Source organism: Vigna umbellata, chromosome 7 (assembly GCF_029865625.1).
Source record: "Vigna umbellata cultivar VRB3 chromosome 7, Vumbellata_1.0, whole genome shotgun sequence".
Classification (NCBI taxonomy): Eukaryota; Viridiplantae; Streptophyta; class Magnoliopsida; order Fabales; family Fabaceae; genus Vigna; species Vigna umbellata.
In genome coordinates, this window is record NC_142171.1 from 36,258,997 (window position 1) to 36,284,501 (window position 25,505).

The following is a 25,505-nucleotide window of genomic DNA, read 5'->3' on the forward strand; positions in this document are numbered from 1 at the left end:
TTAAGGAAAGACTTTATATATATATATATATATATATATATATATATATATATATATATATATATATATATATATATATATTTTTTTTTTGGGACCCTAAGTTTTCATACCTTCTTCTAGGGCTCATTCGAAACAATAGACACAATTGTACCGATGATATGAACTTTGAGGTAGAGCAGCAGAATAAGTATTCAATGATCTCTTTTATATGTTCTTCTCTTATCTCTCTTTTCTTCTCTTCTGTGAGTCCTCTTTATATACTCTTCTTTGAGAGATGACCTTTGGACACAGAGTTGACTTCCAGATAAACTTCATAGCCTTTTTAGGTAGTTAGTTAGACTTAGGTCTACGTTGTAGAGTGACATTGTTTTATTTCTTTCATAGATAATTTGTACGATCTTTTAGAGCTAAAATTTTAAGGAAATACTCCAAGAATGTTTTCCTATCTCTTAATGTCTTTCTGTTCTTTCTACAGAGATTTTGAATAAAGATTGGTGTTATCATTACCTGCATAGACAAGGACAACAAAGCATACAGACAAAGAAGCACTTTTTCATTCAACATTAAATGTTTTAATAGTTGATGATCATTAAGCACGTTGCCAATTAAAAACACTTTGGCACATGTCAACATCATTTGATAAGAGCATCGTTTAAAGACAAAGTGTTTGATGTATTAAATATAGATAATATAATATTTAAATGCTTGTTTCATAAAGTTGTCTAAGCTTTAATACATCGTAAAGTTGTCCCAACCAAATTCGGCCTATTTTCGGACGTGGTTGACTCTACCAAATTTGACAGAGTTTTGATTAAGTCCGACTCGACCATGATCGTCTCAACTAAATTCAGTCAAATTTCAGTTGTGGCCAAATGTACTGAGTTGTGTTGTGTTTCAAAGCAGAAAACAAACTTTAGCGCATTTTAGTGCAACGTAGTTTGATAGGACAAAAAAATACTTTAGTTTAGTTCGTCCAAACTAATGTTTAGTTCAGGTAAACTAGTTTTTGTATTAGTGTAATTTTGAAGGATGCAATTCATTTTGTCCATCCCTAGTTATAATGTGGAAATTTGAACGGTTCTTTGCCTCGTTGATGCCAAAGTTCTCCATGTATTGATGTTGAGAGAGACAAAATAGTTGTTGGTTTTATTAGGTAAAGTAAGAGTATGATAGTTTGTGGTTGAAATATTTTGTATGATGTTGGTATTTATAGTGGACAAATTTTAGGGTACGTCATCTAGTTTCCAATTTCAACAAGTTCAAAATTTCAGAGCTGAATGGGGAATTCATTAACATAGGTACTAAATTTGCTCACTTTTGTTAACAAATCTTTTCAATTTTTCATTAATTTCTATTAAAAAATTACTTGATTTCCCTCTTTTGTATTAATAAATTATTATTAATATATGTTATTACTATACATATCTCTCAACACCATAGCCTCTTATTATCTATGATGTTAAAATAACTTAATTAGGATAAAACATGCATAACATAATCACTAAATTCTAAAAATACTTTTTTTAGATACAAAAGTATGTATACTTATAAAAACAAATATAATTCTTGACTAGTATAAAAGTTTTCACTACCAATTTAAAGTTGTCTTCCTCTCTAACAACTTAGAAATTGTATATCATCCACACAAGTTCACCATAGAAGTTATTCCCCCACCCCTCCTCGAACAACGTCCAATTTAAAAAACATGCATTAGAACTCATATACCCATATACCTTCATCACGACTTCTCCATTGAATTCTACCAAATTCTGTACTGGGCAAAACTACTTACTTGTGGTAAAAATACACAGTTTTTAAAAGAGTAGTGATAACGGTTGAAAATACCGTTATCTGTGATTCAATTTTGATATTAAATCAACCATTTTTGACTTAGAAGCTTGCTTGAACTCATGTTTTTAGTTTAGTTTTGTGAATAAGTGAGTAGAGGGTATACTTTATGATTTTATCACTAAATATTTTGTAGCTAATAATGTGCCTGGAAGATATCCAACAATGTATAGAGCTGAATTAGTCATAAAAGCAAGCAAAACAGCAAAAAAAGTGAGTTTTGGAATGCTACCGCCAGGGTTGAGCACCCCTGAGGGGGGATGAGCGCCAGTTTTTTCCCACACCACTCCTAGGCACCCTTCTAGGGGCGTTGAGCGCCAGTTTTCTCGCAGTTTCGCCCGGGCGCCCTAAATCAGGGCGCTGAGCGCCAGCGTGTTGGGCCTGAACCCGTTTTCTGTGATTTTTTTGATCTATTTAAGGACTTGGACGTCCTAGGGATTGTATTTCTTGATGGCTTGAGCATAGAAACACACTTTTCACCCCTTGGAGGCAGATTTAGGGATGTGGGAGCTCTTCTTTTCAGTTTCTAGGGTTTTTCTATCTCTTCCATTCCATTGTTCATCTAGTTTCTTCATGACGATGGAGAACTAATTTTATTTGTTGTTGGGGAATGATGTAACCTTGTGAACTCTGATGTATTTGAATTAGTTTTAATTAATATATGTTTCTTTCATCAATTGTTAGGGATTTTCTTGTTTTCTCTATGCATCATTATGTTTTGATCATTCATGGCATGATTTTATGGTCTTCTTTGTTATTGGGAAATACATAGAAACCATGATCTGGAGAATTTCTCCCAAAAGCACTGTTGCTTAGGGATGGAGGTATCAGTTTTGGTCATCTTAAGCTTCTAATCGTAATGCAGGATTAATTATTAGGGATGCAAGGGATTGTGGTCTAGTAATTAAGGATAAATTTTCTTCGCCGAGGGATCGGGTTTTAAGTAATTTAGAAAGTGATGTTAACAATTGAATGAAGAAGATGAATTCTTATATGCATGAGAGTAAACTAGGTGAAATCTAAACCCCAACAACATTATCATCTCTTATTATAAACTTCATCCATCCATTCTAGTGTTTAACCTCAATTGATCAAATTGCATTCATGTTTATTTTTATTGCATTTGCATTCAAAAACCCCAAAAATTGTTCTTAAGTCTTAATTAGTTAAGTGATTACATGACTATTTAGTGTCGTGAGTCCTCTAGGATACGATACTTGGTCTTACCATTTTATATTATTTGATACGATTCTGTACACTTGCCGACATCTTAACAAGTAGCAATGTTAAGTTTATATAAATATATTAACTCTTTAGCATGTTTGTTTATGTTGACATTAATTCTTTGTTAAGATTTCTAATTGATTCACTGTATAGTAAATTACCAAATATAGGTTGATTTACTGCATTAGCTAATTTCTAGGATTAATTACTGCATGAGCCCAGAAATTATGAAGTGTTACTTACGCTTAGCCTCAACCCATGAAATTTGGAGTGCATTATCTAAGGCATTCTGTGATGGAATGATGAGTTACAAGTCTTTACTTTGAATCAAAAGGCCTTTACTACAAAACAAAATGGTAGGCCTCTCTCGGAGTATTATGGAGAATTGATAGAAATTTTTCAGGAATTGGATCATCGGTGATAAGGTGGTCATGAAAGATTTTAAAGATGCACAACTTATAAGAAATCAATTGGACGACTGATAACGGTTGAAAAATCGTTATTTTTATACTTAATTTTGATATTAAAAACACTCTTTTTGACTTAGAAGCTTGTTTTAACTCATGTTTTTGATTTAGTTTTGTAAATAAGAGAGTTGTAGGTGAATTTAAGGGTTTTGTGCTAGATTCCCTTGATTTTGTAGGCTACTGAAATGATTTGAAAGAAGAGTTAAAGTACCGAATGGTTTGAATGTAGAAAAGTCAACCAAAGTGCAGAAAAGTCAACCAATGAACCATAGTGCAGAAAGATCAACCAGAGTGCAGAAAAAGTTGCGCTGAGCGGTAGGGGGCGTTGAGCTCCAATTTTTGCTGTCTCGCACTTGGAACAATTGTCGTTGAGCGTCATTTTGAAGAGCCACACTTATCGCTGAGTGCCATTTAAGTGGGCTTGGACCTGTTTTCTGTTATTTTTATGGGCTTGGACCTGTTTTTCTGTTATTTTTATGTTCTATTTAAGGACTTGCACGTCCTAGGGATTGTATCTTTTGATGGCTTGAGCACATAAACACACTTTTCACCCCTTGGAGGTAGATTTGGAGATGGTGATGGCTCTCCTCTTCTCTTTCTAGGGTTTTTCTATCTCTTCCATTCTTTCATTGCATTGTTCATCTAGTTCTTCCATGACGATGGAGAACTAAACCTTATTTATTGTTGGGAAAGATGTAACCTCTTAAGCTCTCATGTATTGAATTGATTCTTGATTATATATGCTTTACTTCATTAATTATTAGGGTTTTTCCTCTATACTCTATGCATGCTTTGTTTAACTCATTCAATTGCATGATCTTTGATTTTATCGATATGGACACATACGGGGAAAGCTAGAACTGGAGAAATTCTCCCGGAAGCAATATTACCTATACATAGGAATATATAGGAGGATCGGTTGCCTTTAAGCTTCTATGCGAATGTAATGCATGATTGATTGCTAGGGAGACAAGACATTGTGAACTAGTAATTAGGAGTAGGCTTTATTCACCGAGACATCGGGTTTAAGGTAAATTAGAAAGTGGCATTAACATTAATGAAGAAGATGAATTCATATATGCATTAGAGTAAATTAGGTGAAATCTAAACCCAACAACAATATCATCAACTTCATCCATTCATTCTTGTGTTTAGCCTCAATTGATCAAATTGCATTCATGTTTATTTTATTGTATTTGCATCCAAAAACCCCAAAATTTGTTCTTTAGAGTCTTAATTAGTTGAGTAATCACATAACTATTTAGTGTCGTGAGTCTCTTGGGAAACGATACTTGGTCTTACCATTTATTATTACTTGATACGATTCGGTACACTTGTCGAGGTCTTAACAAGTTTTTGACTCCGTTTTCGGGGATTAAAAATTTGTTTATCAACGACTAAGGGTGCATATATTCCTTGCAGGATTAGATGGTGAGTTTGGACAAATTCATGGAGAAATTTTACGCAAAGAACCTGTCCCAGAGTTGGAGAATTTTTATGCATTGATTCATCGAGAGGCAATACGTCAAGCGACTTTGAAAGGTGAATCAGAAAGTTCTGACAGCACAGCCATGATAGCTCGAAACTGGCAGGGTCAAGCAAAAGGAAACCATCCTAAAGCAAACTCAAATAGAGATAAGGCTAAGTTTAAATGCACTCACTACAACCAGCAAGGACACACTAAGAGTCATTTTTTTGAACTTAATGGAAATCTAGAATGGTGGGATCACAGTCGGGATCAACGAATGAAAAATCTAACTGTAGCGATTGTTGAGGCAAAAATCATAGATGAAGCCTCCAAAGAGTCCACTACTTTGATTGCAATTAGAGGTAATAATGGTGGTGAGTTTTTTGTACCTATTACTAATAACACATGGATAATTGATTCAGGTGCTACTGATTATATGTCTTTTGATTTTAGACAAATTTCATCCATGAAACCATCGTCAAAAGAATTGATTTCCACTGCCAATGGTGACACAGCCTCTGTTATTGGAAAAGGATCCTTAAATCTTACTAATAATTGTACTTTGGATTCTGTTTTAGTTGTTCCATCTCTAGAATATAACCTTTTGTTTGTATCACAAATTACTACATCCCAAAATTGTATTCTTATTTTTTGGCCTACTTTTTGTGTGTTTAAGGACATTCAGACTAAACAGACGATTGGTTATGGTGTTAAATAAGGAAGATTATACTATTTGGACTTTGCGTCAAAAGATTCTGGAAAGTTAGAAAGTGCTTTGACCATGAAGAGTTCTACCAAACAGAAAGAAGAAACTGAAATTTGGTTATGGCATCGTCGCTTGGGACATGCTTCATTTAGTTACTTGAAAAAATTGTTTCCTTTATTATTTGCAAAGATTGATATCTCTGTTTTTCGTTGTGATGTATGTGAACAAGAAAAAAGTCATCGTGTTCCTTTTCCACTCAATTTGAATAAAAGTATTGTTCCTTTTATGCTTATACACTCGGATGTTTGGGGTCCTTCTAAGATTTCTACTCTAAGAGGATCACGTTGGTTTGTTACTTTCATAGATGACTGCATTAGAATGAATTGGTTATGGTTAATGAAGTCCAAAGGAGAAGTGAACTTGATATTTCAAAAGTTCCACAAAATGATTGAAACCCAATACAATGCAAAGGTTCAAGTTCTTCATAGTGACAATGGTGGTGAATACCAAAGCCTAGACCTCAAGAGGTACTTGGAAGTACATGGGATTATTCATCAAACTACTTATCCTAATACGCCGCAACAAAACAGTGTTGCCGAGCGAAAAAATCAGAACTTACTAGAGGTGGTACGTTATTTATTATTAGAGGCCCATATGTCTTTCTCTTATTGGGGAGAGGCTCTTACAATGGCAACATATGTCATAAGTCGTATCCTTATAGCTCTAATGAGTTTCAAATGCCATTGCAGACTCTCCTGAACAAAGTGGTTGCCCTTACTAGTATAGATTTGCCTCCTCGTGTTTTTTGTTGTGTAGCATTCGTGCATATTCAAAAGAACCCAAACAAATTGGCACCTCGAGCTTTACGATGTGTGTTTCTTGGATATGCTATACACCAAAAAGGATATCGATGTTACCATCCTCCAACTAAACAGATGTTTATAAGCATGGATGTTGTTTTCCATGAACAAATAATGTATTTCTCTTCAGAATCTGCACTTCAGGGGGAGAACCATAAAGAACTGTAGACTCTAGCTATAATTGCCAAGAATATGTATATCTTGAGAAAGACCATTTATAAGTAAATTGCAGCAGCGATAATTCTTATGCAGATAACTTACAATCAAGTTGTACTGATGAGATGGAAAATGAAATAAATGGGACTTCAAATTATGAGGTGGTGACCGAACATGGTATGACTCTTCTTGATGACACACCAAACCAATCATCTATTGTCATGGATGTTCTTAATCTTGTGCCAACAAAAAAACAACTACCATAACGTCACATTAGAGGTATTCCTAAACTCACTTATGAACCCACTCTTTCTAGTAAGGTTAGATACCCATGAATAATTTTGTTTCCTACCACCATTTGTCTTAATCAAATAAGTCATTTGTAAATCAATTATCTATTGTTGTTATTCCTAACAATGTACGGGAAACCTTGGCTGATCCATGATGGAAAAATGCGATGAATGAGGAAATGAAAGCCTTGCAACAAAATGAAACATGGGAACTTGTTGATTGTCCACCAGAAAAAAACCAGTTGGATGTCGATGGATTTATGCTATAAAGTATAAAGCAGATGGCACAATTGAAAGGTTAAAAGCAAGGTTAGTAGCAAAGGGCTACACTCAAACTTATGGGGTAGACTATACGAAGACATTTGCTCCTGTGGCTAAACTTAACACTGTTCGAGTGTTGTTATCTCTAGCAGTAAACTTAGATTGGCCATTACAACAGTTTGATGTAAAGAACGCCTTCCTCCATGGAGAATTATCTGAAGAAGTTTATATGGAACTGCCACCAGGATGTGTGGTTCCAAAGAAGCATAATCAATAGGTGTATATATTAAAGAAATCATTGTATTGCTTGAAGCAATCTCCAAGGGCATGGTTTGAAAGATTTTCAGAGGCAATGACTGTTTTGGGCTATCATCAGAGCAATTCCGATCATATTTTGTTTCTAAAGAAACAACACGGTAAGATCACCATTCTTATCATATATGTAGATGATATGATTGTTACTGGAAATGACCCTGAAGAAAAGAAAGCTATACAAAGCTATTTATTTGGAAAATTTGAAATGAAAGATCTTGGTCCTCTGAAATAGTTTCTTGGGATAGAAGTGTCCAGATAAAAAACAAGACTATTTCTCTCCCAAAGAAAATATGTCCTAGATCTTTTGTGAGAAACAGACATGGAAGAGTGTCATCCTACTACTACTCCTATTGAAGAAGGATTGAAATTGTGTCTTGAGCCAAATCAGATACCGGTTGATAAAGGAAGATATCAAAGGCTTGTAGGAAGATTAATGTACTTGGCCCATATTAGACTAGATCATACTTATGCATTAAGTGTTGTTAGTCAGTACATGCATAACCCAGAAGAAAAACATATGAGTGTTGTCATTCACATCTTAAGGTATTTGAAATCTACACCTGGAAGGGGTATTTTGTTCACTAAACACACTGATTATCAAGAAATAAATGTATATACAGATGCAGATTGGGTTGGATCCATAGATGACAGGAGGTCTACATCAGGTTATTTCACTTTTGTAGGTGGAAATCTTGTAACTTGGAGGAGCAAAAAACAAAACATGGTTGCCCGCTCAAGTGCAGAAGCTGAATTTAGAGGTATAGCACTTGGTCTATGTGAAGCATTATGGTTAAAGCTACTGTTGGAAGATTTGGGATACCCTCCTAGGCAATCAATCCAATTGTATTGTGACAACAAAGTTGCATGTGATATTGCCCATAATCCAGTACAACATGATCGCACAAAGTGTGTTGAAGTAAACAGGTTTTTCATCAAGAAAAGTTGGATAGGAAGATTTTAGAGTTGCCTAAGATCAGAATAGAAGATCAGTTGGTTGATATTCTCACTAAAGCAGTTCTAAAACCAGTGTTCTCCAAATTTCTAAGCAAGTTGGGCCTGACTGACATTTATGCACCAACTTGAGGGGAAGTATTAAGATTTCTAATTGATTCACTGTATAGTAAATTACCAAATATAGGTTGATTTACTACATTAACTAATTTCCAGGATTATTTTTAGGGATTAGCTTAATTATAGGGATTGGATAGTTTTTGTTTCCAAAGATATATTCTCTCTACTGCATTACATATACTGACTCTCTGTAATCATGAAAATATGTTTTTGAATGTCATTTCACGATATTTTTGTTACTATGTCAAGAAGAAGATCCTATTAGTTATTTTTTATGATGTCTAACACTACAAGAAAGTGGTTAATTACCGAAGGTGTATTTTCGACGGCCTTTGGGCCTTCGGTAAAGTTGATTTATCGAAGGTTTTTGACCGTCGGTATTGGTGTAATGATTACCGAAGGACTTTAACCTTCGATATTGGTGTAGTGATTTTATCGAAGGAATATGCACGTTGGTATAAGGTTCGACTTTATGAAATTAGAATTTGGGATTTCCCTCTCTCATTCTCCCAAATTTTGGCTTCGTTAAAACTTCTCCTCCCAAACAGTGAGCAGCAGTCGACCTTAATCTCCCTCTCTCATTCAACGGTGGGTATTTTTGGAAGGGGTTTGTTGACGATGATGGTGTGGCGACGTGAGTAGGGTTTGGACTATCGCGACGACGCCAATCGAAAGGGTGTGTGACGAATGGTTGTCGCTGCGTGAGGAGGTAGGTTCAAACTATTTAGACGTGGGTGTTGTTGTTGCATTGGCTTCCACTTGCTGTGACGTTAGCTTGTGTTGTTGCAATGTTGTTGTTGGAGGGTTGGAGGATTGTTCTTCGAGGGGTCTTTGTGGAGTGTGGTTTGTGTGTGTGAGCAAGGTTGTTTAAAGCAACTTGGTTGAGGTCTTGGGCCGTGTTTCTTCCCTTGTCGTGGAGGTAAGTTGGTTTTTTATTGAAGATGAATTTATTGAGTCCTTGTTCTTCGTAACAAGGTGTTTGGTGATTACTCTTTTGTTGTTCTTCCGTTTTGCTAATTAAAATTGTCCATTATTGTACAAGGTTTTGGGGTGTTGATCAGGGGCTAAGGCATGGAACTTTTGGAAGCTTCGAACACAGTGGGTTAAAGTTGGTTGCAAAAGTCTCATTGTTGAAGGGCTGCACTCCAGTGTCCAAGAGTTCATCATTTCCAGGTAGGTAAAGTTTGTCCTCTTCTGTTTGCCTTGCTTCATTTTGGTGCTTATATACTATGTTGAATCCCCCAACTAGATTTCTTGGTTTTGATCAGCCCTCCATTTAGTTGTTCTTGGTTTACCTTTTCTGCACCAAATCAAGTTAAAGAAGTTAGCTATATAAAACTAATGACAAACACCTAAACTAAGTTAACGAGCTAGTCTAAACATAACTACAAATATGGTTGAAGTAAAATAATAGTTCTAATGAAGTATCTATATTTTGTAATGGTTCTATATTTTCTAAACATATACAAATATGGTTGAAGTAGTCTACTTCTACAATGCTAGTAATGTAAACTAACTATGGTTCTAATTTAGTAAAACTACTGTTAACGTAAATACCATAAAGTAAAGTAATGGCATAGTTCTAAATTAATGAAGAAATCTAACTAAACTATAACTTAAGTGTCTAACAATAGTTAGCCTTGAAACCATGTTGTGATAGTATGTGCCTAGCAAGGGAAGATTGGGTTCCGTGAAGGTCATGGTCCTGACTTTCCTGTTGTTGTAGTTATCCTTGAAACCAGAATAGTACAAGGCTTATTGTTTCTTCTTAAAGTTCTAAAGTAGTCCCCTTAAATTGTAGTTGTTGCTGTATCACCCACCTCAATTCACTATAATAATAATAATAATAATAGTAATGAACAAGTATAAGTCATGTTCTGGAACCAAATACGTACTAGTAAAGCAGAACTATACTATCACAACATGTAAACTTAGAACAACTAAATAGAATGTGGAGAATAATTTCCACCAACTAGAGACAACAATTTATGTAATATGGTAGCCAAAGATTGAAGAAGAAGATTCCAAATAATGTAGACAGCCTTAAATAGTTTCTGACCCTTTGTTTTGAATTCAAACCCAAGTTAAAATAACTATTAATGTAGTTATCCAACTCCACTCCTATGTATGTATAATTCACGAATAATTTAACACCCAAACAGGTTTGAATTGGCCAAAATTAGTTTGATGCATACATATAAAGTGTAAAAATAGCCACAATTATGATCTGATAAAGGATACAAATCACACTTCCTATAGGGATATTTGACATTTAAAGTACTTCCCCTGTACCCATTCTAACATATTTTAAATGACTTTAAATTGATAATGAATGACCTAACAAGTATAGGTTTTTGTGTTTGGGCAAGTTGAGGTTGTTGATTGCTTATGAGTTGCTTATGACAACCTAGAACCTAATTGTCCCTCCTAGAATACACTAAAAGTCCTAGGAATGCAAAGTGTATTAAAGTACTAATTAAAACAGTAAACTAACTATGTAGACAAGTTTAAAACATAAAACAAAGTTAGAATTGAGGTGACAATTCAAAAATACAAATAAAATCAAAATTTGACCATTAGGCACCTAAAATACAGTAGAATAGGGTAAATGTGTTAAGCATGAAGATGTTCAATCTGTAAAAGATACCTAAAACTATCTACACAAGTTGTAATGGACTAAAAATGACAAAGAGAAGAGTGTAGAAGTGATTCCTAAGACAATTTCTAAAAATCACTACTTAAACCTCAAAAAAGGTGTACTACAATTGCAAACTGCACTAAACTAGGAAAAGAAACTAAAAAGAAACTATCCTAACAAGTTTAGAATGGTAAAACCTAGCTAATTAAGAACTCACTACAAAAAGTACCTAAAACTCAAATTATTACAACCTAGAATCTAAAAGTAGTACCTAGAATACACTAAAAGTGCTAACAATGCAAAGTGTATTAAAGTACTACTCAAAACAGTAAACTAACTATCTACACAACTTTGAAAAGATAAAAGAAAGATAAAAATGAAGTCTCAATTAAAAAATAACAACAAAAGCAAAATTCGACTACTTAAAACCTAAAAAAGTGTACTAAATAGGTGAGAAGTTGGGAATTAATCTAAAGTAACCTAAGAGTGTCTATTATACACATCCTAACAACTGTAAAGTAGTGAAATGATGCTAGGAAAGTGGTCAAAAGCAATGAATTTCCTAAACCTCAAATTTGGTGTTGTGGTTGATCAACATTTTCAAAAATTGAGTCATTACAGGTCCTTTTTCGTTCTGCTGTGATTCTGTGATGTTTGGAAGTTTAAACAAGTCCAAATTGATGTATTAAAGCTGTTAGAAGCATTGATATGGAGTTAGAATGACCTGTATGCAATTTAGTATGTCAAACCAGCATATTTGAGCCATTTTTGGATCTTGCAAAGTGAATCTGAGTTGCAGTTCTGTTTTATGCCTAATTAGAGTTCAAACAAGTGTATTTTGATGAGTTAAAACTGTTAAAATGATTAGCAAAGTGTCAGAATGGCTTAGGCACAAAATCACTTTCAAAACCACCAATTTTTAGTCAATTTTGGGAAGTAGAAAGGTGATTTTGAGTAGCAGTTTGGTTTTGAGTTAAATTTGAGTTTTAACAAGTTTCAATTCACCAAACAAAGTTGTTGAAGTGGTGAAAAGCAAAGAATAACCTAAAACTCAAAGTTTGAGTATTTAGATTATAAAAAGTGTACTTATAAGGTGAGAAATTGTCAATTCACCTAATATAGACTCATTTTAAGTAATGTCAACATCCTAACAAGTCTAAAGTAGTGAAATAAACCTAGGAAACTAGTCAAAAGCAAAGAATTAGGTAAAACTCAAAGTTTGAGTTGTTAGAACCTAAAAAAATGGTTCCAAGTTGGTGAAATGCTGCTGAAAATCAAGCCAAATTGCTACTTTTAGAGCTACTTCTTTGTCCAATTCAGCAACCCTTCCATTACCTAGTATGCTACCCCCTTGGAGCAAGAATTTTGGACCTTGGAAGCCTCACCAAAACGTCACAACACCCTACCACACACTAAACCAGTCACAGCAAAAATCTGCACTGCACCAGATTTTAATTTCAGGTAACAGACTTTGTGGCACAATTTGGAGGCCAAACAAGTGGATTTCAAATGATTTTAAGCCTTGAATAAATAGAGGGACACAAAAGGAACCTAGGAGAGGCACTAGATCAGATTAAGCACGCAAGAAAAATAAAAAAACGAAGAGCCAAAAGTACTACAGTAAGGTGTTTGATAAAAATGCAACTGTTTGATGAGAGTCTCCAAAGAAGTGCAGATTTTGTGATTTTCGGTTTTTGGGGTTCAAAATTGGATTGCTTGGTTATCAAATGATTTTTTTGATTGGATTATACTTTTTTGATCATATAATTCCATTTTCAAACTTGTAACCAGCTCTTGCCAACCCAGAATTGAAATTTAAAGAATGTACAAAATCAAACAACACTAAAAATGAAAACTGCACTAGAAAAATGGCTTTAAAAGTGTGCTTTCAAACCCAAAAATGAGTGGCAGTGTTTCTAAAGCTCAAGTGATGATTCAAGCAACTTTATATCATCAATTTAAAGGTGTTTAAACATTGAAACAACAAGGAATCACACTACACTAAAAAATCACTAATTCACTTCCAAATTTAAGCAAAATTGATGGTTTAGGAAGTGATTTTGCATGTAGGCTCAAATTTGACGAAATGAACAGTGCACACAGGTTTGAAATGGTAAAATAAACTTGTTCAAACATTCACAATGGACAGAAACAACCAGATGCTTCAAATTACACCTGCTATAGCCAATTATGCATCATTTTTAAACCAAAATTAGCACTAGAATTGAAAACACACACTGGAATCAAACTGTACAGCATAAACAAAGCTAAAGGAAGTCCTAATTCACTAGATCTAGGTATAAAATCTTAGCTAGGAGATGTTAAATGGCCTAAGACACAACAAAATTCTGATGTAGTTTTAGTGACATTTTCATACATATTTGGCTATAGTAAGTATGATTTATTGAATCTTGCTGTGTTTGTGCATATACAACGTTTGAGCAAGTTTATTTTGCCATTTTAAAGCTGTGTGCACGGTTGAAATGATCATTTTTATGCCTATATGTAGAATCATGTCTTAAACCATCAAAATTGGCTTTAAAATGGAAGTGAACCAGTGAATTCACATTGCAATCTGTTTTCAAACTATTTCAATGTTTAAATATCTTTAAAATGATGATAAAAATTTGTTTGATGCATCAATTGAGCTGTTGAATCACTTCCAATCAATATTGGGTTTAAAACCACCAAATTAGAAGCATTTTCCTAGTGTAGTGTTCAAATCAAGTTCTGTTTGAAAATTTGTTTGCTCCAATTTTCGATTCTAGGTTGGCATGTGCAGGTTTATGTTTCCAAATGCAAAGTCTAGTGGTGCATGACAGGACAAGGTTCAGAACGCTCTTCGGTAATTACCGAAGGCTTTTGGCCTCGGTAATTAACGAAGGCTTTTGGCCCTCGGTAATTACCGAAGGGTGAAAGCCCTCGGTAAATGTTAGTGACAAGGGATTTACCGAGGGCTCTTTGGCCGTCGATAAGCCGTCTGTAATTACCTTTTACCGACGGTTTCGGGCGGTTTCCGAGGGCTCCTGGCCTTCGGTAATGCCCTTCTTTTTTGTAGTGTAAGAGCTATAATAAGTGTCTTAGGTAGATCAATATTAGTCTTAGTGTGTGTGTTTTAGCATGTATGTAAAACCTAGAAAAGACCATTTTAATCCATTTTAATTAAACAATAATTGATTAATGTCGGTTTATGAGCGTACTTAGTCAATTTCAAACAGAAAAAAAATTTAATAACTACTGATATAATCTATTAGATTAAAACTTAAATCAATTAGGTTAATACAAAATGAAATCATGTTTTATTTCTATATTGATCGATTATGGTACTTACATAATCAATTAATACAGATTCTTCTGAGCTTTTGACAAATGTATATTAATCGATTAAGACAGTAACATAATTAATTTTGTGAGTTTTTAATTTTATTTTAAAATATTGTATCTTCTCTCATCTTCTTGACACACTTTGATATTCCTAAAATAAGATAACGTGAGTGAGAGAGATTTGAGATACCTAACACTACATAAAAGACTTTCAAGAAAATAAAAAATTGAGGGATTTTTTTCTTCACTATAGGTTTTGATTGTAATATCTTCATTCGAGTGATATCTTTCTTGTATCTTTGCTTTGTAATTCTATTCTTTTATATGTAATTCACCTTTCTGTATAAGATTATGGTGATTGTGTGTAGCATCACCTACTCTTGTAATTTTTTATGGAGTTCTTCAAGACATTGACTGTGTTTATAGTTAGATTATCTAAGAATTCTTGTAATCTAACTCTATTTAATCTTTAGTAAAATTTCTAGCTTAGTTACTAGAAAAACTAAATGTAAATTCATTAGAATCAAACCAAAATAAAATTGTGTATCTTATACCTTACTTGATATTTTTCTTTGTAATTGATTTTAACTTAACAATGCATCTCACATCAATCTTCTTAAATGACTTATGAAATTTCATTTAAAAGGTTTTTAAAAATTTGAAAAGATTTATTTTGTTTAAAAACTAATTTATCCCCTCTCTGTATATTAGCTTCACTCTCTTTTAACAATTTCCTTGCGTATATTCCACCTCAAAATATGCATATATTTCATCATTGTAACAAAAAGAGCATATAAAATGAATGTACATTAATATATCACATTTCCGAAGGATTGAATAATGTGTTGTTAGAAGTTGAGCTGCCATATAAGATTTGTTCAAGATCACGTTCATAATATTGTTTTTTTATTTCATACTAGTTTGTTCACCTTTATCAAGGTCATGAATATGTTAATGGTTTTTATATTAACTTCAAGCAAATCTAGCAATAGCAATATTAAGAGTAAACAATACACTTTCATTACAGTACATAGAAAATCATATATACACCAAGGTTTAATCAATTTAGTAGTTAATGACAAAGAAATCTAAAAGTTATTATTGAACTATTCATTAACATCAAACATAATCCAGGGGCTGCCATTAATAACATTTTCTTTAATTCACCATTGGTGTCAATCATGTCAAACCTGAATATATGTTGGTCGTGTTTTATATTTTAAAAGCATAGTCGATAATTGACCTTCGTTTCATTCCCCAAAAACAACTTCAACTAATTTTATTTTTGTTTATAGTAATTTTTTAAAATATAAATGTCTAGTATAGCAAGACATAGAATTAACATTTTCTAAATTTGAATACATAATTATCAAAATATAGAGGGTACTCCCTCTACCACCACAGGTTGCTCCCTGCACCTTTCCATTTCCATTTTGTCCTGCAATTAAAAGTTTTTTCTTACGAGGGTTGACGTAAATTAAGATATGTTTAACAACGCATCTTCCATCTCCTCACTTTTTTAAAACCCTAATTCTAGGGCTCACATCCCCTCTATAAAAAATATTACAAAAATTATTAATTATGTAAAATCTACACAAATAAACATTTACAATGTTCAAAGATTAAAATCTACAAAAAAAAATTAATAAACTAAAAGAAAATTCAAAGAGTTGAAACGTGAAGGCTTGAACGGATGTGGGAAATTCGTTCAGCCTTTAACCGATCTCGACATCCGTTGAAAGCTGAACGGATTTTCCATATCTGTTCAAGCATTCGCGTTTCTCTTCTTCTTCCTCTTACACAACACACCACATACTTCCATTTACAGAGAACATATATAAAAAGAAAAAAAGAAGGAAGGTTTAACCACAAAAATATGCAAGGGAAGAATAAACAAAGAGAAAGAGGAAGGGGTGAGGCTCTATGTGTGCGAAGAAGAGAGGAAGAGAAAAAGTGAGGGGGTTGATGACTCTATGTGAAGAAGAGAGGGAGAGAGAAAGTGATGGGGTGAGATTTGTATGTAATTAGAGAAAGAGAAAAGGAAGAAGGTGAAAGTTGCAGAATTAGGGTTTTAAAAAGGTTTAATCCTTTTTGACGTCCCTATTTGTGTAGGAATGTCTCAGATAGGTCCTCGTTTTCTAAAGTGTATCAAAATGGTCCTTAATTCTGAAAATTTATATCAATTGAGTTCTTTCCGTTAAGTTGGCTGGACGGCGTTAAAAAAATTGATGAGTGAGATGTTGAGATGACGAACGAACGCTCGTCCACCAGCGAACGAACGCTCGTCGACCTCTTACCGCTGGACGACCGTTCGTTCCACACTGGACGACCGTTCGTTCGGTGGTCGCCTAGTGTTCGTTCGCTGGTGGATGAGCGTTCGTTCGTCATCTCAGCATCTCATTCATCAATTTTTTTAACGTCGTCCACCCAACTTAACGGGAAGGACTCAATTGATCTCAATTTTCAAAATTAAGGACCATTTTGATACACTTTAGAAAACGAGGACCTATCTGAGACATTCCTACACAAATAGGGACGTCAAAAAGGATTAAACCTTTTAAAAAATGTAAATAAAGTTAAATGGTAAAAGTTAAAAATTTTTAACAAATATTTTTGGAATAAGAAAAAATTTGGAAATGTGTAGGAAGCAGCTGGGATGGTGGAGGGAAAAACTCTCCAAAATATATCAGAGTTCAGGTGTGAAAACTTATTAAATTTTATTCTATTGAAAGCAAGAGAGTAAGAATTCATTTTTATCAATAGTTGAGAATTTTAAACAAAATTCTACAACGACCTTTACTTGTGAACTTTTCTCACCATTATTAGTTTCTTTTCTATTGATAAAATCAAATAAATAAAAACATCAAACTAATAAGTTATTCATGCCAAAGTTCTGGAAGCTGGTATTAGCCAATACATGATATTATTTTGATAACGGAAATTTAAATAATGAGTCAGTTAAATCCTGGGTTTCTTAAATAAGTTTAAGAAATTATTTAAATCAGAAACACTTAATTCAAATTAAACAAAATGACCAACTATTTAATCCAAGATTTTGGGGTTTCTTTGTACTTTTCCGGAGTTCTTTAAATTATAATGCCGGCTTGTTTTTAAAAAGTGTTCAAAGGGAATTTGAAAATATAATTGAGTTCTGTTAATTCTTTTCAAAATATTTTTTAATATGAAGTTAAATTTTAAATATATTAGACGATAGATCGTTATTTAAAGAAATAGGTAAAAGGGAGGCATGCTATGTCTTTCTATATGTGTACAAAAATATAAATAAAAGAAAAAGGGTGATGGAAGTTAAATATAAACTGAAATTGTTCCAGGAAAGAAAAAAAAGATAGAAGTAAATAAATCTAGCAATTATTCAATATTAGGGGATTCTCATTACAATAATAACTATATAAAATCTTAACTTACTTTTTTATGAATTTTTTATGGCATTTTTAAGACTTTATTATTTTTATTTTGATAAAAAGTCCTATAAAATTCAGACTGTAATTAATATTTTATTTAATTGTTCATATTTTAAAGACAAAAGGTTTTTTTTTATGATATAAAATCAAATTTGATTTAGAATCTTAAATTTTATGTTATATCAACTTATTCTAATAAAAATTACTATAAAGTTGTAAGTTTAGATTTGAAAGAGAAAAGCTCCCACAAAAACAAAACACTTAAACAAAGAACTACTAATTCTTCAAGAACAATTATTATATATAAAGGCTTAATATTCTATTTTATCCCCAGTTTCGCTCGACAATGTCAAATTAGTCCATCCTTTAAAACGTGCATCAATTACGTCCTTACTTAATAAAATTTATATCAATGAAATCCCTTCTATTAAATCCGTACAAATGACGTTAATTATTTTTCTCTCTCTTCTATTAACGCTGTTTGTACGGATTTAACGGAAGGGATTTCATTGATATAAATTTTATTAAGTAAGGATGTAATTGACGCACATTTTAAAGGATGGACTAATTTGACATTGTCGAACGAAACTGGGGACAAAATAGGATATTAAGCCTATATATAAATAGGCATATCCACACTACAATTAATATAGAAACGATAAAACTACTCACTCCTATTATCCAAGTAATGCGCATCACAGTCAAAACCATTTTTATTTATTATAAAACTCAAAAAATATTATGTTCTTGTTTTATTTATTTAGTACTACTGCATATAATATAAAATCCCAGAAAATGATATATATAAATGTAAAATCCCAGAAAATGGTATATATAATGTAAAATCCCATAAAATAGTGTTTTTAGAAGTAATGGTAGTCTAAAAATAGTGAAACTTGATTATTTTAATATTAAACGGTTATATTATAAATAGTTTTGTTATAAACTAGTTTCATTGTTTTAAAACGTACCATCTCTCTAGAAACCACTTTTCTAAAGTTATCTACCTTTTCTCTAAGAGTTCTAACTCCTGAGTAATCTCTTTAACGATCAAGAGGTACCTAATCAACCACGGCAACAAGGTCTATAAATCTAACTGATCAGTTTCTCTAATAGAGCAAGTAAGTTTCGACTTCTTTTTCCCCTTCAGTTTCCAAATCTGTTTCAAAGGAATTTAATACTATTGCATGTGAAATCATGCATCTCTTATACGTTCTTGATTCATCTAGAGTTCTAAGGACTCTATCCGTTTTCAATTTGGTGTTTTGTAGGTCCGTCTATGTATTCCTTTCGGTTCAAGTAATCGGTAGAGCGTTTTGAGAAGTTTGGTAGTTGGTTTAGAGGTAAAGGAAGCTATATAATTACTTTTAATTGAAGTATGTGGTGTAAATTTGATAGTATATGAATATTAAACTGTTTGAATGAAAATGTTGTTTAATGTTAGTGATAATTGAGTTAATTGGGTAATATTGATGATTTGTGTGATGATGTATGTTGTACAACTGTTTGAATCTGTGTGTATGCATGTTTGAGATGTGAAAATTGTGTTGAGAAAGTGTTTGATGCGGATTGTATTGTTGGAAGAAAAAGGGTAATCTTGGTTGTAGGTTAATTGGTTCAAATTTGAGATTTTGATAGGGAAATGGTGAGAAATGGTTGGTGTATTGTTTTGCTGCCGTTGGTCTTGCTTGGTTAGGAGTTGTTTTGGATCATAATTAAGTGTCAAAGTGGGAGAAAATCTGTTATAAGAGGGTATGAGGTTGTATATACATAGTTCACATTAGTCTAGGACTTGTTTTTAGGAAGTGGAGTAGTGAAAACTTGAATTGAGGGTTTTGTGAGTAATTGGTCATTTTGGTTGATGTTATTAAGTCTTTTGGGACTTGTTAGAGTCCCTAACTTATTTAAAAACAAGCTAAAACTACTAGAATCCAAGTTGGGTCTATCAAGTGAGATTTTGGTAAGTTATGGAGTAGAACCTTGTAGTAGTCACTTAAAAATGAGTTGATGATGGGTTGTATGAAGTTGTCTAAGTCTAATTGATGGTATAATACAATCTAGGAGTGTTAGAAGTTGGGAAAGGTGCATAAAATTGGTCAGAAGTGGTTGAGATGCGCAAATTCTGCAGTTTTAATGCTACAGAATTATGCAATCTTGCTGAGCGAACAGACTTGGTGCGCTGAGCGAATGGGCTTTAGTTGAGCGAACAGATTTGGTGCCCTGAGCGAGAGGGAGTGAGCAAAACCCACTGTTTATGTTTTCGCACAGCGAGTTTGGTGCGTTGAGCGACTGGTCCAGAACCTGTTTTGAGTATTTCTTTCTTTGTTTTATGATAACTTTAAGCTATGTTTTTACTTTGAGGATGGTGTAGAAATATCTATAGTACTTTATGATGGTTTATTCTTGAAGTTATGTATGTATTTGATGTATGATTGTGTATGAGTTTGTATGAGTATCAAAGTAAAAGTATATGGTTTCATTCATGGTTTCAAATGGTGTGGAGGAGAATTCCAAGGAGGAATTTCTCAATGGTGGTTTCAATGGTTGTAAATATGAATATGGGAAGCTCAGTCTTGGAGTTCATTTTGACATTCTAATGGTCACTCATTTTCAAGTAGAGAAGGGTGAGACATCTCATGAGAATAGTAAGAGGTCCTAGTCTAGGAGTTTTTCCTTGGGGTGAGTGATAACAGACTAACCTTGTATGGTAGCTTGGGGTGGGTCAACTATTTCACCACAACAAGTGCACGAACTGTCATAGTTACATACTAATCTGGATAGTCAAGTTTAAGGACTTTACAAGTTAAGATGTTTGGAATGATGTATGTGATATAAATGATTTATGTATGTTATATTATAAATGTGATATGATTTCTTTGGTATCTAGTTTACCCTTGCTTCTGTGTTGTATGTTGTATATTGTTTTCTCTTTTGCAATGATCACCTTAACCGGTGTGAGCTTAGGATGACATCTTTCAAGAGATTCAATGTTTGATTGAGAGAGAAAAGCAACAGGATAGTTAGTCTTTGGTCCGTCAAGGATAGGATCTCTCGTCCTAATAACCTCAAGTTACTTGTAAGTTCTCATTTATGTACGTCTTACTACTCAAATGAGATGTTACATATAACACAGTAAAATTAAATTTAAAACAACTAAGAGCAAAATTGAAAATTCATAAAAAAAATGGTAAAATATACTTATGAGAAAAATTAAATAGACAGATCTAAATTCATTGCAAGTCGAGTCCAGATTATCTGCGGAGTTTATGGTAATGTTGCTCAATTGAGCCTTCAAAATACACTGACGTTAGTATATTAAAATGGTTTTTAATATATTTTAAACCATCAAAATCAGTGTCCATTAGTGTATTTTACGGACTCAATAGGAGAACATTACAAAAAAATCAGTAGAGAATCCAAATTCTTGAAAGTCCCAACTTCTGTACTGGCTTTTTTATATTCCTCAGCTATGTCTCCAAATTACACCGATTTTGATACATTAAACATACCTGTAATATGTTTTAAATATCAAAATCAATATAACTTGGAGGCACACTTGAGAGACACTACTGATCCAAAATTTACTGTTGAACTGTGAATGGGTGAAATGGTGATGCACAGAATTCAAATCACATCCTACTTTAGGAACTATCATAAGAAGAGAAGACTATAATTCAAGAGTGTAGATGAATGTACATGTCCTGCTATGTTAATACTAGATAGAGTTTATTTTAATGATCTCTCTAAAAGCCAAACTATTGCAGTCATGCAGATGTGTGGTGCTACCATGCCATCAAACCAAACAATTAATAAGGCCTTCAATTTTTGTGCTTCACCTTCATCTTTTACTTGGGTTGACCTCATCTTGAGCTAAAAGTTGAAAGAACCTGAACTGGACAGAACAAATACTGCGTTTTCCAATGGATGATGGGATCATTAATAACCCTTGTTTCCACGAATTCTGGCTCTCATGTCAACCTGATAAGAGTGGCAAAATAATAGCTGTTTACTTTTTAGTACAATACTGAAGATTACACATGAACATAAAATTATTCATCATCATCATCATGATGGCTAAATGGATCTGAGCCAATTGTTATGACTTGTTGAAAACCAATTTTATCATAAGTATGAAGGCCTTAATAAATACATAGAGGATTATTACAAACAAAACCTTGTTTAATTCTTTTCTCAAATAGAATAACACCTGGTCGGTTATTACTTACTATTAGTGTAAAAAATCAACACCAAATATGTACATTCACCGAAGTAATAATGTTTTAAAATCATCAGGCATATAAAGAATATGCTGATATTTCAAGATTGTCCATGAAGTCATGCAAAAGATCATAAACAGAGATAAGATAGACCATATATAGACTGGTATTGCCAGCTTAAACATGGAATGACACGAACACCCTTTAATATAAAAAAAAAAGGAACAATAAAAGTTACAAAGAACCTAAAATTATACTGAACCGCTCTAGATCATATCATGAAACCATGTCAACACTAACACAGCCAAGTTAAAAGCTCCATGCTCGCAACTACTCAAAACTTTCTTACTAGAGGGAACATCATTAATCATGAATACAGCAACTAGTCATAAAGAGGATTTCAGCAAATTCTCTTGCTACCAGAGGGAAAAACTATCATCCTTCAGTTATAAAAGTAAATACAGTTTCTTGGCCCCAAGTTTAATGTTATTTGATTTTAATTCATTATGTCCGGTAAACCCCAAAAACATCTTAATACTCTGAATATTTTTTTTTAAGAAAAATCCAGGGGTGTACATTAACCTGGCTTTCCCCACTTTTCAATTCCATACTTGCAACCAGATATCAGTTACTTACATCTCTTAATGCAATAGCAGATCATTTGGTTTAGCTCTATGTGCATGCTGTAAATTACATCATACGCATGTGCCCACAAAAAATATCTTCACAATAGCAACACCTACAGTTTAAATATCGGTCCAAAACATAACGGTTTTTGGGGTTCCCGTGGTGTGACAACATTTGTTTGCAATTTTCAAAGATACCAAGGATAGTAATGAGTCCTAAACCATGACTGTAACTTAACACCTTGACAACACCAATCATGAAATATTCAACAATAATTTCAAATTTTGTGAACTACATGTCATAGCTTCAAGTCATAGCTTCAAGTCATAGCTTCAAGTTTAAATAAATCAGTATGAGACAGAAGGAACAAACTTGCCTGGCCTCTCTTGCAATTGAAATAGGTTTCCCTGAGTCCCACACACTCATTGGGTATACATGGACTCTTCTCTCCAACACATTCCCGATATGATCTCTTCTCAACCTATTCTCAAATACGCATACACAAACATTCATCGTCACAACATTCAAGATTAATCATTATTTCACAAATCACACAACCTTTTTTAAATCCAACAAACTCATTCAAATCATCAAACCGAACCTTAATACAATCAGATTCACTTAGACACTTGACTAGCTCCGCGGCCAACCCTTTGCAAGACTTGGACATCGTCCCTCACTCACTTCTCTTAGCAGAAAACAAGTACAACAAAGTTTGAATTTTGAGGATTTAAAGCGACAAAAGTTATACCTTGCACCACTTCTTTTCTCGCAGAAAAAAACGTACTTTCCTCCACCTTCATTTCTAACAATAGATTTCCGAAAAAACCCAGATGATACGATTTTTTATTTATTTTGGGCTTAGGGTTTCGTGCAATGCAAAAAGGCCCGCATTGCAGTGAGGACCAGATTGGGAGAAGAATATGCAGATCCAATTTCAGAATTTTGTTTTAATTAAACATTTTTAATGCTAATGATAAAAATTAATTTGTAGAGATATAAATAATTGTCTAATACTTGTCTTTTCAATTGAATAATCAAAAGAATAGAAGTTTAATTTCTTAACCAGGTAATTTTTGTCAGTGGCTAATATTTGTCTTTTTTGTTGGATACATACACAATAAAAAATCACATGATTTATTATTGGAAAATGATACTTGAACAACCTTTTTTGACAACATTTAGACACGGGACAGATGTCTAAATGGGAGTGGTCCACGTGGAAAATTAAAATGAAAATGAAATATAACGTGGGAAGGGAGTGGTCAGGGGTTTTTGTTTGGCGTTTGAAATTTGAATTTCATTTTTGAACAATTGTAGAGAGAAGCGAAGGTTGAGAGAGAGAGTCTAACCTAGAGAGAGTCCGAGAGAGTTGGAGAAAGGGAGTTCGAGAGAGAGAGGTCCGACGGATTGCTTGCCGGAGTGCCGCCGGACAACGTTGAAGGCCGTCGAAGGTCCTCAACCCCTCCAGCCGGTTCCGATTCACGGTCGCCGCAGCTCCGACGTTGGCGAACGAACCGAAGACCGCGTCGTCTTCCCTCCGGCCCAGCGAACTAGGTGCGTGTTCTGAGTCTCGCTTCGTCCTGCTTCCCTCCCTGTGCCGGACCTTTGCATTCACCGCCGGAGTGCCGCCGGAGCATCGCCGGAGTGCCGCCGGAGTGGCGACTGTACGGTGGACGAAAAAGAGGGGTTTTCCGGGTTGTTAGTCCCACCCACACATTTTTCTTCCTGTGTGTTCCAACCGGCACACATTGTGTTCACTGAAGGTTCGTTTGTTTTATTTCAGTGGAATGAAGCTTTAATGTATGTATGATGTTGTTTGTGGATGATTTTGGTTATGTATGATATGTTGTTTGTAAGGTGTAAAAATATGACTTGTTCGATGACGGTGGAATGTTGTTTATGTATGATGGAAGTGGTTTGTTAATAGTATTTGTTGGATGAATTAAATGTGTGGTGATTGATACTATGGACATGACACATGGGTTATCACATGGAATCATTAAAAGTGTAGAACCGTAGCACACTGATTCACATTTTATTCCAATTGTTGGAGAAACAAAAGTGCATTATTACATTCAAACTGTAGCAGACTGACTGGAAAGAAACACACGCAACTGCCACGGTTCACATTGGACAATTGGGCTTTGGCAATTTAAGGAAGCAGCTACTAATTCACTTGAGCTGGGAGGGTGCACTCGGTCCAACACAAGATCACACATCCCGCACCAAGGCAATGAGGCCCACGGAAGAAGGGAATGTAGCACTCCAGCCGAAGAGAAAACAGAAGAAAGCAAGAAGTGGTGTACTCGTGATGTAGAGCTGGACACGGTGCATTCCATTTTGGAACAAGAAGCACACTACACGTTGGAGGCAGCAGAGCATACAATAAGCGTGGGAGATATTATTTTCTTTGGTTCAACTGGAAGACGCATGGTGTAAGATCCTTGAAAATATTTGTATGTTAAAATGTAAGATCCATGAAAAAAAAAAAAATATTTATAATAGTAAATTTTAACATTTTATTAGTAATAATAATTTTAATGGATAGAAAAATGTAAATTTTTGGATATAAAGTTATAGTAATTTTAGAGGGAGAGCTTCAAATTTT

At 33.8% G+C, this 25,505-nt stretch overlaps 1 protein-coding gene across 1 annotated transcript; it reads right to left on the reverse strand.

The window, feature by feature from the left end:
- Window positions 1-21,620: 21,620 nt before the first annotated feature.
- On the reverse strand, window positions 21,621-23,718 carry LOC124844349 (cytochrome C oxidase assembly factor). Its single transcript, XM_047321270.2, has 3 exons — window positions 23,496-23,718; window positions 23,271-23,375; window positions 21,621-22,028 (listed from the first exon to the last, which is right to left on the reverse strand). Exons 1-3 carry the CDS (start codon window positions 23,562-23,564, stop codon window positions 21,987-21,989), a joined length of 216 nt encoding a protein of 71 aa, XP_047177226.1. The 5' UTR covers window positions 23,565-23,718; the 3' UTR covers window positions 21,621-21,986.
- Between the last annotated feature and the right edge of the window lie 1,787 nt (window positions 23,719-25,505).